The 13,122-nt window shown below is 43.7% G+C and overlaps 1 protein-coding gene across 1 annotated transcript; it reads left to right on the top strand.

The window, feature by feature from the left end:
• The first annotated feature begins 5,244 nt into the window (after positions 1-5,244).
• Positions 5,245-12,745, top strand: pif1 (PIF1 5'-to-3' DNA helicase homolog (S. cerevisiae)). The gene is made up of 13 exons (XM_071896336.2): positions 5,245-5,327; positions 5,613-6,176; positions 6,272-6,398; positions 6,773-6,898; positions 7,160-7,313; positions 7,609-7,723; positions 8,037-8,143; positions 8,386-8,525; positions 9,033-9,139; positions 9,305-9,392; positions 9,994-10,139; positions 11,867-12,058; positions 12,392-12,745. Exons 2-13 carry the CDS (start codon positions 5,625-5,627, stop codon positions 12,440-12,442), a joined length of 1,905 nt encoding a protein of 634 aa, XP_071752437.1. The 5' UTR covers positions 5,245-5,327; positions 5,613-5,624; the 3' UTR covers positions 12,443-12,745.
• Positions 12,746-13,122: the final 377 nt, after the last annotated feature.

Genomic DNA, 13,122 nt, shown 5'->3' with positions numbered 1-13,122 from the left:
AAGGTGCTGATAGTGGCTGGAGTGTCAGAGGCTTTGTAGAGGGTGTCCAGGATACTGATGAGAGCATGAGTGGCAGATCTTCCAGGCCTGCTACCAAACTGGGCAGGGTCGAGGTAGGGGGCTACGTCACTTTTAATCCAGTTTGCTACAAACCCCTCTGCTACCTTGCTGAGTTGGGGTGTTAGGGATATTGGTCGAAGTTGATCATCTGAGGGAGGATGGGATTTGGGGACCGGGATAACAGTTGCATCTTTCCACTGTGGGGGGATGATCCCCTCGTGGAAGGACGTATTCAGTTGTTACATACAGGACCACTCAACTCACAGACAAAGTCCCTTAACACTCTCTGGGGAACCCCGTCAGGGCCAGGGACTTTGTTGGATTTAATCATCCTCAGTTTGTCATACACCTCCCATGGATGGATTTGAGGGAGATGGCAGGAATGCAGGCAGGGCTGTAGTGTCAAGGGGGGGCAGTAACTGGCTGATATTAGAGAATTCACCGACCAAAAGCCCCCTCCTCCTTTTTACCTCAGTTTTTTTTCGTTTCTTCATTTTCACCTGACTTGTTTATCTAAACCTCATGTCTTTATAGCTCTCCATCCTTTTTAAAGACAAGACAAGGGAGCAGTTGATCAAAGCCAAGAAATTAGCCCCGAAATCCCTGTTTGGCATTCTCTGCTCAAGAGGGGGAAAGTGTGTGTGTGTGTGTGTGTGTGTGTTTGCCTGTGTGTGTGTGTATGTGTGTGCATGCGCGTGCCGACTGGAGAAGTCATGCCGAGCCACCTGCATCCAGAAGCCTCTTATTCAAAACAAACAGACGAGATAGAGGACTTAAAGTTCGGACTTCAAGTCAACCGCATGTTATATAAAGGTTGAATTGCATCTTCCCTGAGCATGACTGAGCGGGAAAGTTTCTTGTGCTCTAACAAGTTGAGTGGCGAGAAGAAAATGAATGAGCAGGGGATACGGGAAGAGAGGGATTCATTTTCTTTCAGTGCAGACGAGAAGATTAGTGTTTGATCTAACGAGTTGAGTGGTGGGGAGAGAGGCTGCCTTGACTGAATAAGTCAGCAGTAGGTGGAAGGAGTGATTCACTTCGTCTTAATGGAGATGAAAAGATTTTTGCTTAGCAAACCCAGCTTGCTTTTACCCCATTTCAGAATATGAAGGGTTTACTGAGATAAGCTCACTATAGGTGTTACAGGTTTTTTTTACCCCTTGTTATTCCTGATCCTACTCCTCGTCGTAAATAGCTCACTGGATCACCCATACACAAACATGCAATAAGGGTCCAAAACAAGAGCCAGTGCAAAATGTGTGCATGGTTGGTAAGTAGCTCCTTCACAGCTTAGACCGCATTGAAGACTGACATGTAATTAGCTGCTGGACTGGGAAGAGCTCGATCTGCTCTTAAGTAGCTCTGCAGTATGAACATTAGTCAGGGGCTGTGTGTGTGTGTGTATGTGTGTGTGTGTGTGTGTGTGTGCGGGTGGATGTGCACGCCTGTGCCCTTTACTTTGACAGGCTACTAGTAAGGGCTCTGTCTCTGTCACTAGCTCTCTATTACTGTATAGGAACGTGTCACAACGAAGGCAGAGAGGAGAGAGAAAAATCCATATAGACAGAAAGAAGGAAAGAAAGAAGGACAGAAAGAAAGAAAAAAGAAAGAAAGAAAGAAAGAAAGAAAGAAAGATGAAGTCATTCTGTACAAACAAAGTTGCAGGCAGAATAATAAATCAAGAATAGAACACACGACACTGCAAATACTGAAAACTGAATATACATGATGTAAAGGTTGATCACAAATAACACCGGGTTTCAGCATCAGCTTCTGTGCATGTTTATGTGTTCAGGCCCAGAATGAGAGCTTGATTAGCTGGTGCCAGATGGGTGAGCATAGTCATTCAATATATAATGAAGAAAGCAGCTCTTGTTCAGCCTCAATATTATGTGAACAGTGAGTCAATGGCACCACATCAATGTCCGCAAGACGCGGTAAAACCCAAAAACAACATGTATCTTGTGAGTCATTGCTATTTTGTTTATAACCGCAGTACGCTAACGTGAGATTGGAAGTAAATACATTTCCCGTTGATCAGGCTATTTTAGGATTGTAGAAGGTGGGAAGCAACAACCATCCTTCGGCCACTTAATCGACCGGCTCAGGTGGAGAGCAAGGGACGTATTTTCCTCCATGTCATCTCAACGTAAAACCAGAACCATCATACACACTCAGCTTTAATGAAAATGTGCTCTAATGCACCTTGCCATTGAGGCGAATTGACCCTCATAAGCAAGAAAACCCATTAAAAAGGACAGTGTGCACTTAGTACTTAGATTTTCTAAAGCTTTTTGATATTACCCAAATACACATTAGATGTACTTTCCATTTTGGCATTAGTGCTCTGAAGTAAATGTTGCTGCTCTTGAGTTCTTGTTGATCTAAAATACGGGGGACTGTCCATGAGCATTAAAATAGGTTACGGGTTCAAGAGAGCCATGTAATGTCAGTGTGCTCATAGTTTACAGACAGAACATCAGAGGCCAGTGTTGACATATAAATATACATCAGTACAGGCCATGAAGTACAGTCAATCCCACCCCCATGTTCGACTCCACAGCCCCCAGGCCAAGAAACTTCCTCCTATTACATCTTTAATGTTCACCTGTAGACTGTCAGTGAGGACGGCCTGACGCAGACATATTGGTTTTCATAACAGGGATGTTTCATCCTGGTGAATTAATCTCCTGCGATGGAAACTTTTTACTGCTTAAAAAAAATGCCCTCTTCTTCTGATAGACACATTTTGAAAGTCCATTGGAAATTTTTCTGACTGAGGTTGAAGGTGTGACTTTGACTTGGAAATACACTGATGGCATCTGATTAACATTTCGCCCACATCCAGGTTATCGAAGGTACATTTCCATGGATCAAATGCCGTCTGGTAATAGATCCATGGGCACTTTATGGGCACCATCTCATGTGCTCAACACTGGGGCCAGCAGTTTGTGTTGAATTGACCACATCTAATGGAGACTGCATTAGTTGGGGGCTTTTTGTTTTTGTAAAAGCACCTTAGTGTGCAAAACGTTGAGGAAAATACTAAAATTCTGGGTATCCCATGTTATATGAGAATCATCTTAATTCACGCCAATGGAAGAGAGATTATTTAGGTGTAAAGTTCATATCATGTTTTAATCAGACATCATATTTAAGTTGTATTTAAGGCTTTTGAAGAATATTTTCTTTTCAAAAATGTTTTTTGCCTGATACCAAATTTCTCAAGCACAGTATGAGATGGGTGTTTCAACAACAGATAGCATTTGAATAGAGCTACTGGGCTGTCAAATAAAAAATATCATCTGCCTCCTGACACTTTGGTGACAATACAGCTCTATTCAGTGCGGGTTTTGTCTAATTTTATTGTGCAAATCAAAGGAGAAATTGTACAAAAAAACTCAGTGACAGCTGCACCCTCTACATTTTCACATTTGGTGACAAGGGGGAAATTATTTTTTTCACTTGAGTCTTGAGAAACTAGAATCACACGCCATATATTAGTGAATCGTGTCCTCGACACTGTGCTTGAATGTTTTGATGCTGAGTCTCCCTGCACTCACAGATACATAGAAGATCCCTAATATAGTTTGTTTTTAGCAAGAAAGACAAAATTAGAACTAATTTTTGCACAAAACCCTAAAACCAAAACATGATGAATATTTCACATTTTAATAGGTTAGTCCAAATGAAACAAGGAAATAAACACTTTTCCAAGCTAGATAAAAAATTTTTTTTTGCATTTGTAGAATATCCTTTTCAGTTATACAGAATACAGTAACTTTGCTTAGAGTGATAACAAAAAACAATGCTTTTGAAATGTTTTCAGAACAAGTAAATGTACAAAACGTCAAGGGCAAGGATGATATTTCTATATTCTGGGGAAGTGTAGCTATGTGAAAACCTGTCTCCAGTTTCCTCTCTGCATACCTGCTGCAGCACCTGCAGACCCATGTGACAGGCTCAGGATCTGGGGTCTAACCAGCATATGAGACATGGGATATTAATGGCAGCTTGACTTTATCACTGGGTGTTCTTTACTTAGGAACAGCAGAGTTCTGTACTACAGCTTGCTATCCTCGATTCATAAATAGACAATACATTCTACTGCACATACATTAGAAAAAAAAGTTTTGGATGGGTAGTGATATACATTATGTTTTACTTTTTTTCCCACCTTATCCCCTTTTGGTTTCCGTGTACTGTATACAGTAGCTGCTGGCTGGGTTGAACGAGGGTGATTTCACCAGACTTATCAAACGCCCACACTCTATCACCATTCATTGCCCCCAGTTTAACACACTGGGTGCTGATGGCTTTAAAGCTCATGGACTGTGTAGTCAGCCTTGCTTAACGACTTGCCGTACAATCAGCTGGACTGCCCGGACGTCCACCCTCCTCATCAGGGTCCGGGAAGCCTCACATGGTTTGCGGAAAGTACAGCAATGCGTAAACAATGATGGATGGCCTGTTTCCGCTGCTGCGCTTGGTTGTTTTTATTAAATATGTGGTGAGGGCGTGATAGTGAGTCATCACAGAGCGCTGACATGAAACAAGGTAATAAAGCGGATCCCATTGGTTGACATTTCATCATTTGCTCTGGACTGTTTTCCAGCTTTCATAATTGGACCTCATCTATATTCATAACATGCATATGAACCGGGATGCTTCATGTGAAAATATGAAGGCGCACTGCACGCCTAGAGAGGCTATTTTCGTAAAACCTCATCAACGCTGATCATGTTTGAAATACACGTCTACGACTTGAAGAGTCATATTACCCACAAAGCTGGGACTGAGTTTCAGAATGGTAGTAGAAATATAGGACAAACTCGACCCTCCTTGATCCACGCAATAGAGAAAATAACAGTTAAACCACATGTCCTGCGCTGCCAGAGAGAAAGATATTTGTTTCATGATGATTTTAGTCCAATAAAACCGCACTAGTTGAAAAATTATCTATTTTCCTGCGTGAAACTATGTAGCCAACTCCGGAAGGCCATGTGCGTTTCACACAAACATGACGTCGCCTGTCACAATATTAGCGATTGGTCAGTTCACACACATGGGCGGGACTTCTCGTCTCTCATTGGCTGCAATATTAAATCTCCTCCCTCTGATTGGCCGGGAGCGCTGGGCAGCCATTGGCTGATTCCGCACACTGACAATTTGAAATCGGCGTTTCGCTGAAGTTTACAAAGAGGCAGAGGAGCAGCTGAGCAGCAGAGAAGACGCAAACTAACACAGAACTTCTTTTATATCAAAAGGTAAGCGTAGACTCAAAGCGTTCTAAGTGACGTTACTTTAGGTTTATTTCGATCATGGTGTTGACTTAAAATGTTACATTATAATCTATCGATATCACGATGTTAGATGTTTGTGTTGATTGTGTCTGTATGAGATGCAGCTGCGGTATTGTTTCAATTCAGGATATTGAAACACGATTTGCTCTCCTAATCCATACACAATCCCACTATATTATATTATCCCTCTTTTTATAAGACTGTCTCGATGAATCGCAAGTTGTTAATTCATATCTTTGTCAACTGCAGCACCCCGCTGCCATGTTCCAGGGGGAGGACGGCGCCCAGCTGCTGTGCTGTGTGGCGGTGGAGCGGCTGAACGCGGCCGGACAGGCGACCCGGCGGCAGGTCATCCGCAAAGCCTCCGTCATCCTGGGCCGCAACGAGTTCCAGGAGATCACTCTCCGGGTGCACGACGGGAAAGTGCCCCAAAATTACACCCTGAAAGAGTTCAAGCTCTTCACCAAGTTCGCCAGAGACGGGAAGTGCACCGTCAAAGTGCTCCCCGAAAACACACAGGTGCTCATCTCCGACTGCCCCCCCGACCGGCTGAGCCTCTTCCTCAAGACCCTGAGCATCAAGCACCAGGCCTGGCAGACCGGCAAGCCCCTGACCGACCGAGAGAAGCTGAAGGCCGCTCTGCCCCGCAGCTTCGAGGCCATCAGCCCGCTGCAGCAGAAGGATGTGCAGAAGGCCAACGAGCTGAGGTGCAAAGCTCCTGCCAAAGGGCTGGCAGAGCGGACCAATAGGAAGCCTGAGGCAGGAACGGGACAGCAGGTCAAAAGGTCAAGGAGCGACTGCAATTTTAGCCCAGTGAGTTGTGAACACACAGACACACAAAGCATCTGAACAGCACTAATGCTCTTTGTATACATTGTGAGTGTGCTCTCTCTGCTACATCCTTTCAGGTGAAGGCCAACCCGAGCAAGAAGCCGGTCCTGTCTCTGCCAGCAGCGCGCAAGCTGAACAAAGAACAGGCTGCAGTCCTCAGTGCCGTGTTGAGCGGCAAGAACGTCTTCTTCACAGGAAGTGCAGGTATGAAGTGTGTGTGTGAGGCTGTACAGAACATTTAACACAATACATCAGATGGTGTAAGTATGTTCACAGGATCAACATTCAATTTTTGTAACATGCTTGTGAGATCCGGATACCTGATGAAGATTCACTTGTTTCTAAAATTATTTTTAGAAGACCCTCATTCTTTCTGAGTTAGTAATCATTAAATTAGTTGGACTTTTCTTCATACATTCACACAATACACCTGCTCAAACCAACCAGGTGTAAACCATTCCCCTTCCTGTGTATTTATCGTCTCCTACTAGTAGCAAGGACTTCCACACACACTCACTTCACAGTTCTCTGAAATTCTCCATTAAAAGCTCATCATCTGCATGTGGTATTTTCTTCAGGCACAGGGAAGTCCTTCTTACTGAAGAGAATTGTGGGATCTCTTCCTCCGAAGAGCACCTATGCCACAGCCAGCACAGGGGTGGCCGCATGTCACATTGGAGGAACAACGTTACACAACTTCGCTGGTCAGTCACTGGGTGTGCCTCTGAAGAGATTGGAGTGACATGAGTGTGTTTGTGTCTATAGCACAGCATTAGTGACTTCTGTGTTTGACTGTTGCTGTCAAACGGCTTCCTCTCTCTCACTCACTCACTCACTCACTCACTCACTCACTCACTCACTCTGCCACTTTTGCCATGGAGTATTTACATTGGCGTTTGTTTTTTCCTGTCTCCCCTCTGCCTTTCTTTCTACACTCATGTCTTTCTCTTCCCTTGCTGTCTCAGGTATCGGCTCGGGCTCGGCCCCACTGGAGCAGTGTATAGAGTTGGCTCAGAGGCCCGGGGTGCTGCAGCACTGGACCAGCTGCCGCCACCTCATCATCGACGAGGTCTCCATGGTGGAGGCCCAGTTCTTTGACAAGCTGGAGTCCATAGCCAGGTGAGATACGATTCACAGCAGCACAGCAAACGTTTCATGGATGACATGCAGGTGGTGGCCAGGTTCAACATCAACCCAAATGGGGGCAACATTTTCACAATATGACATTGAGGCACAGTAAAAATTTATATTTAAGCAGGTTTGGAAACCGTTTTTGAAAGACATTTAGGTCCTGACTGAACAGAATACTAATTAGAAAATATTTTAAAAAATGAAAAAAAAGTGCACAGTTTAACACTTAAGTTCACTATATTCATCTCCAGTGACATGCCCCTGACACTGTGCACTGCTGTAGGTCGGTGAGGAGGTCCACCGAGCCGTTTGGAGGCATCCAGCTGATTGTATGCGGCGACTTCCTCCAGCTGCCTCCAGTGTCCAAGGGAAAGGAAAAGGCCAGCTTCTGCTTCCAGGTCCGACCGTCCTGGATCCCAGCAGCACTTACCATGTGTTCCTGTCATTACCATAATTGTATTCTGCATCAATAGTCATTAGGCTGAGCATAATTTATATACCCAGAGGAAGAGCTGAGTATAGTCAGTATACCTGTGTATAGACCCCACTGATTCACATGGACCTTGCATGGATCGTCCATTTCTCCTACGATTTAATGCCCTCAAATTTACCATAAGTCAGTATAAGCTCTACAGATTCTGAACTTAATCCCCAAAGCATATCAAACCTTGAGGAAAAATTGAGACCTTTTCCCGTCCGTGAACCCTGCAGGCCAGGAGTTGGCGTAAAGTCATCCAGGCTAACATGGAGCTAATGGAAGTGCGGAGGCAGACGGACCAGTCCTTCATCTCCCTCCTGCAGGCAGTGAGAGTGGGCAGGTAATGAGCACTGTCACAGCCCAAATATACTGTATAATGTGTTGTGCATTAATTATGCGCATATATACAGCATATATACAGATTTATTTAGAGTCATCACAGGTACTGATCACTGTCAGTAACGTGTATAAATAATATAATCAATTCAATTTTTTCTACAGAACCTCAGTGTTATGCTATGGATTTAGTTTTTCCCAAATGAAAGGTTACATAAAGATCGTATCTCGATTAACACCGTTCAGAGTCACAGAAGAAGTCACGGCTAAGCTGATGGAGAGCGCCTACCATCAGATCGAGAGGGACGGTATTCTAGCAACCAGACTCTGCACACACAAAGACGATGTGGAGCTCACCAACGACAACAAGCTGCAGCAGCTGCCAGGTTTGCCTTCTTCCTCTTGCTCTCAGCCCTTCCACCAGGTGTTAACAATGTGTCTCTGGCTTGGAGCAAGGTGAAAATAGGCTGCATCGTCATCAGTGGGTTGAGTCATATTTGTTAACCTTATAGAAGCCCGTTTTGTTTTTTGAAGAGGCGTTAACAGCCCCAGCTAGAAACCATGTGCTCAGACCCTCATTATCTCCTGCTGTGATTTACTTTCACCAGAGATTTCTGAGAAAGTAAGGGAGTGTGTTTGACTCACTATGACTATTGACTGTGGTTTTCAAGCTTTATAAGTTAACAATATTTTGTGTAATAAAATATAATGGTTTTTAATCTATTCACCTATTGGTAGGTTCCATGCACACATGGGGTGGGGTGGACAGAGACTCATGTAAAGGGTGCCTAAAATATTTTGGATGAGGAACCGAATGCTAATTAGAGTTCCTTCACTGTGATATTAACTCTTCACCTGTTTCATGGCCTGAACTGTGTCCCTGTGTCCCTCAGGATCGGTGCGTGTGTTTGAGGCGCTGGACAGTGACCCGGCCCTGGTCAGGACTATAGACGCTCAAAGCCCCGTCAGCAGACTACTGCAACTCAAAGTGGGAGCTCAGGTAGGCCTATGACTCTGCGTGTGTGTGTGGGGGGGGAGTGGGCTCTTTTGTGAATATGAACAGTATGTACCCATTACATTCTTTACATGTGTCATGGTTACTGTAGTCAATAGGCATTTGAGTTAAGATATGCTTTGAAGTTTGTGGTTCTGCTTTTACCTTAAGGTCATGCTGACAAAAAACCTGGATGTGCAGCGAGGCTTGGTGAACGGAGCTCGAGGGGTGGTGGTGGACTTTGAGCCTGGAAAACGAGGTCAGTGTTTGATTCTCTTAAAACGCATCCGATTCTGCTCAGAAACAACCCCCTGAACTCACAGCACACTGTATTTGTAGTTCTGAATTTAGCCCAGGTGACACGAGAATTGTGGGGGATTACTTTATTGATTTTAAAGTGGTAATATTTGAGTTTGGCGCCATCTTTGGTGCTCAGCGCTCATTGCTGTGGTGTTTCTGCACTGCGCTTCCCAGAGATCAGCTGTCAGTCAAACAGTGTGGGCGGAGCTGTGATGTCTTTTTCCTTGGATTTTCTGTTGATGCAGTTTGAGTTTCTCTTTTCTTTGTCTGTTCAACCATGGTGGCTATCGCTGCTCATGCTGACCACCCAGTTCTTCTTCTGTTTATTCAAAACGACTCGCAGTGAATGCCTTCATTAACATAAAACGCATCACTTCCTATGCGCCAGAGGGTTTTTTTTTTCTGGGAAAGCATGTAAAGCCTTAACGAACTGGCTATAGGCGGAATCACTATTGTGCTACATCAATCAGCGATAGAGAGTGACAAAACGGAAAAGTATTTTTAACTAATGTAGCAGTGGTAACTTCTTGTCCACCCCCTCTCTCCTTCTCTTCCCTCAGGACTCCCACGGGTGCGTTTCCTGTGCGGGGTCACAGAGGTGCTGAAGCCGGAGCGCTGGATGTTTAAGTCCGGGGGCGGGCTCTACCTGAGCCGACAGCAGCTGCCACTCAAACTGGCCTGGGCCATCTCCATCCACAAGAGCCAGGTGAGCGAAGGTTCAATGGCAACCACACAGTTTACGGTTACATTGAAAATGATAGGCGCAAGCATGCACACACACAAACATTGGAGAGACAAATGCTTCGCCTATTTTTATATTTCTTTTGTTTCTATAGTTGGTCAACCTCAATAGGTTGCTGCACCAATAGGATACTAAAGTGGCGTACTGTAATGCCAGTGCTGGGCTATAAGGTATATCTATGATGGCCGTATTTTCCCTTTCTATATGGCATTTATCATGTTAGTGTGCGTATAGCTTGAATGAATGACTCGCATGGTGAATGACCATTTTGATTTAACTGACCAAAAGCATATTTATTTTTCCTCAATGTTTTGCGATGATTCATCCCCGAAGAGCAAAAAATGGCTGCAGTTTTGATTGCAGTGTGACTTGATTCTCCGCTGGTCTTTAAGCTCAGTCACTCTTGGATCTCTGTACACATTATTACTTACCATACAAGGTTAAGATCAACAGGAGCAACATAGAATCCAGACTTCATTCAGAGAAGAAAATCATCTGTTTTCCCTTACTTGCAACTTTTACTTGAGGAAGAGTTTCTAGGAATTTGCTAGTATTATTATTGTTTGTTGAATGTGGTTTCAAATGGATTTATTTCTGACACCAACACAGCAGTCGGAACATTACTTGCAAGCAAGAGCTCCTCTCCTTTTTGTTAAGGAGGAGCGCTGTTCAATATGCACTCTGCTATTTTTACTGCTACTTTCCCAGGTCTGCCTTCATTATGATGGATGTCTATTGGATACTCCCACTCCTCTGTGCAATTTACCACAGTGAGAACATGTTGATCTCTGGGTTACCAGTGAACACTCTACAAGGCTGGCTTAACCAGCCTTGCAGAGTCTGATCTATAGTCAGTTTTGCCTTTCACATGTTAATGAGGGAAATGGCCATATGGGCCTGGTCAGTGACCCTAAACCAGTATCCATACTGAGAGGATGGATAAATCTGCTCTGCTGGTGACATATCAGCAATCACACTGTCTCACCGGCAGCTCCCATTCTGCTCTCACAGCAGACTTATATCCTGAACTCGCTCCCTGGAATTGGTTAGACAGGGAAACTGGGCCCTCTGGGTAATTGAGTTCATTGGTCACGACCAAAATGTCACCCATGTTTGATCTACAGCAGAAGAACACACGGAGGCAGAGGGACACAAAAAGTGCATCCCACATTTGCATCCCTTCATCCATTCAATGTAAAAGAATTTTAATGAGAAAATAAATAAAATAAAAAACCAGACCAGATTGCTTGAAATACAGTGTGCCTGTACTGCAATTTGGCCAAACACACAACTCACCTATCAATAAATCCTGTCAAATCTGATTTTAGTTGCAACAATGATCTTCCTCCTGTACAAGAAATGTACTCCGCAAAAACAGTTTAATCTTTGTTTGATACAAGTGATCTGTTCTTGCTTATAGCTCACATGAACAGCTTCCTGGGCTACCAGCAGAGTAGGATAATGAAACGCATTTTTCATATATTGATAGGCTGTGCATTACACCTGGAGATCGGAGTTCCTATTTGTTTTTGAGAACACATTTGCTGCAAAATAATGGATCAACACATGCTGGCTACTTTAGAAGCTGGAGAGCGCCAGTGAATTCTGCTGTCCAAACGTTTCTGCCTGCCAGCATGTTTGTCATCAAACCCTCTAGCTAGTTCAAGTGTTTTTCTGTCTTTTTATTTCAGGGAATGACACTGGACTGTGTGGAAATCTCTCTGGCGCGTGTGTTTGAGAGCGGCCAGGCGTACGTGGCCTTGTCCCGGGCCAGGAGCCTGGAGGGGCTCAGGGTCATGGACTTCGACCCCCGTGTGGTGCGGGCCGACCCGGATGTTCTGCTGTTCTACAAGAAACTGAGGAAAGAGAGGCTGCTCATGCAGGTGAGTGCAGATCTTCACACTATAGTGAATAAAGCCTAAGATCCTTGTAATCCTCACTGACATTATCATAACCTGTGGACACTAGTTGTTATTTTAGCACAACTTGTCATCACATTTTCGCCTAAGCTGTATGTGGGCAAATACACCATGAAGTCCTGATCCAAGCAATGGTACATACGATTATTTGAAAAATGCAGGTGAAACTGCCTCTGTGCTGTATACAGAATAGTTAGTTCTGCAATGTTTGGATTGGATTCTTATGAAAGACTTAAAGCACATTGTATTCAGTCCTGTAAAATAACTTTTTTTTTTTTTGTCTGTCGCTCTCTGTAGGCGTCCATGGACGAGTTTGTTGGCAAAAGCAACAAGGAAAACCGTTGGTGATGAGGAGAATCGCGCTACACCTCAGTGATGTTGTGCACCATGTGCATGAGTATGTGGACATATCATCCACACTGTAATTACATTTTATCTAGTGTTTTATTTGATGCACTCTTGTGACAATCTGGTTCCTGAAATCACTGTTATAACTCTGTAGACACGCTCGGTATCTACAGCATGATTTGTTTTTAACAGGCATTATTGGAACCACGCTGCCACCATCTGTTCATTTAGTGCAACTCTTTTCTTTTTTTTTTTTTTTAAGAGCTTATTTTTATATTGCTATGATTGTATTTATTATCATGATTGCCTGGATGTATTTTCTCTCAAATAAAGTTTTAGTTAACTTACTAACTTGTATGGTGTACCTTCATTGTAGAGTAATCTTGTCTTATTAAGCCTTCTGGGTAGTGTGCTGTCATAACTGACTACTGGTAAAGTTTAGAGATGCAAGAATAGAACAAGAGTTAATGAACTTTGAACTTGGTGTAGTCTAAAGAGCTGAGTACTGTGTTCTTACTTTTTTACAATCCTTTTAGGGGGAATGAAACCAAACACTGCCACAATTTATATAAAAATAAAAATATTCCAAGTACTCATTGTAAACCTACAGATTGCAGGCTTTCTGTCTGTTTCACCTGATTTTTAAGAAGACTTGACCCCAACCCTTGAATTTTCCATGT

This window comes from Centroberyx gerrardi, chromosome 13, assembly GCF_048128805.1.
Source record: "Centroberyx gerrardi isolate f3 chromosome 13, fCenGer3.hap1.cur.20231027, whole genome shotgun sequence".
NCBI classification, from domain to species: domain Eukaryota; kingdom Metazoa; phylum Chordata; class Actinopteri; order Beryciformes; family Berycidae; genus Centroberyx; species Centroberyx gerrardi.
Note: the sequence above shows the minus strand (reverse complement) of the source record. Positions and strands in the feature narration are given on the sequence as shown.

Excerpts from the sequence above, each read along its gene's own strand:
- pif1 (XM_071896336.2), top strand. The coding sequence starts at position 5,625 with ATGTTCCAGGGGGAGGACGGCGCCCAGCTGCTGTGCTGTGTGGCGGTG. Across the intron at positions 6,399-6,772 it reads CTTCTTCACAGGAAGTGCAG|GCACAGGGAAGTCCTTCTTA; the intron begins GTATGAAGTGTG and ends TATTTTCTTCAG. Across the intron at positions 10,140-11,866 it reads TCTCCATCCACAAGAGCCAG|GGAATGACACTGGACTGTGT; the intron begins GTGAGCGAAGGT and ends TTTTTATTTCAG.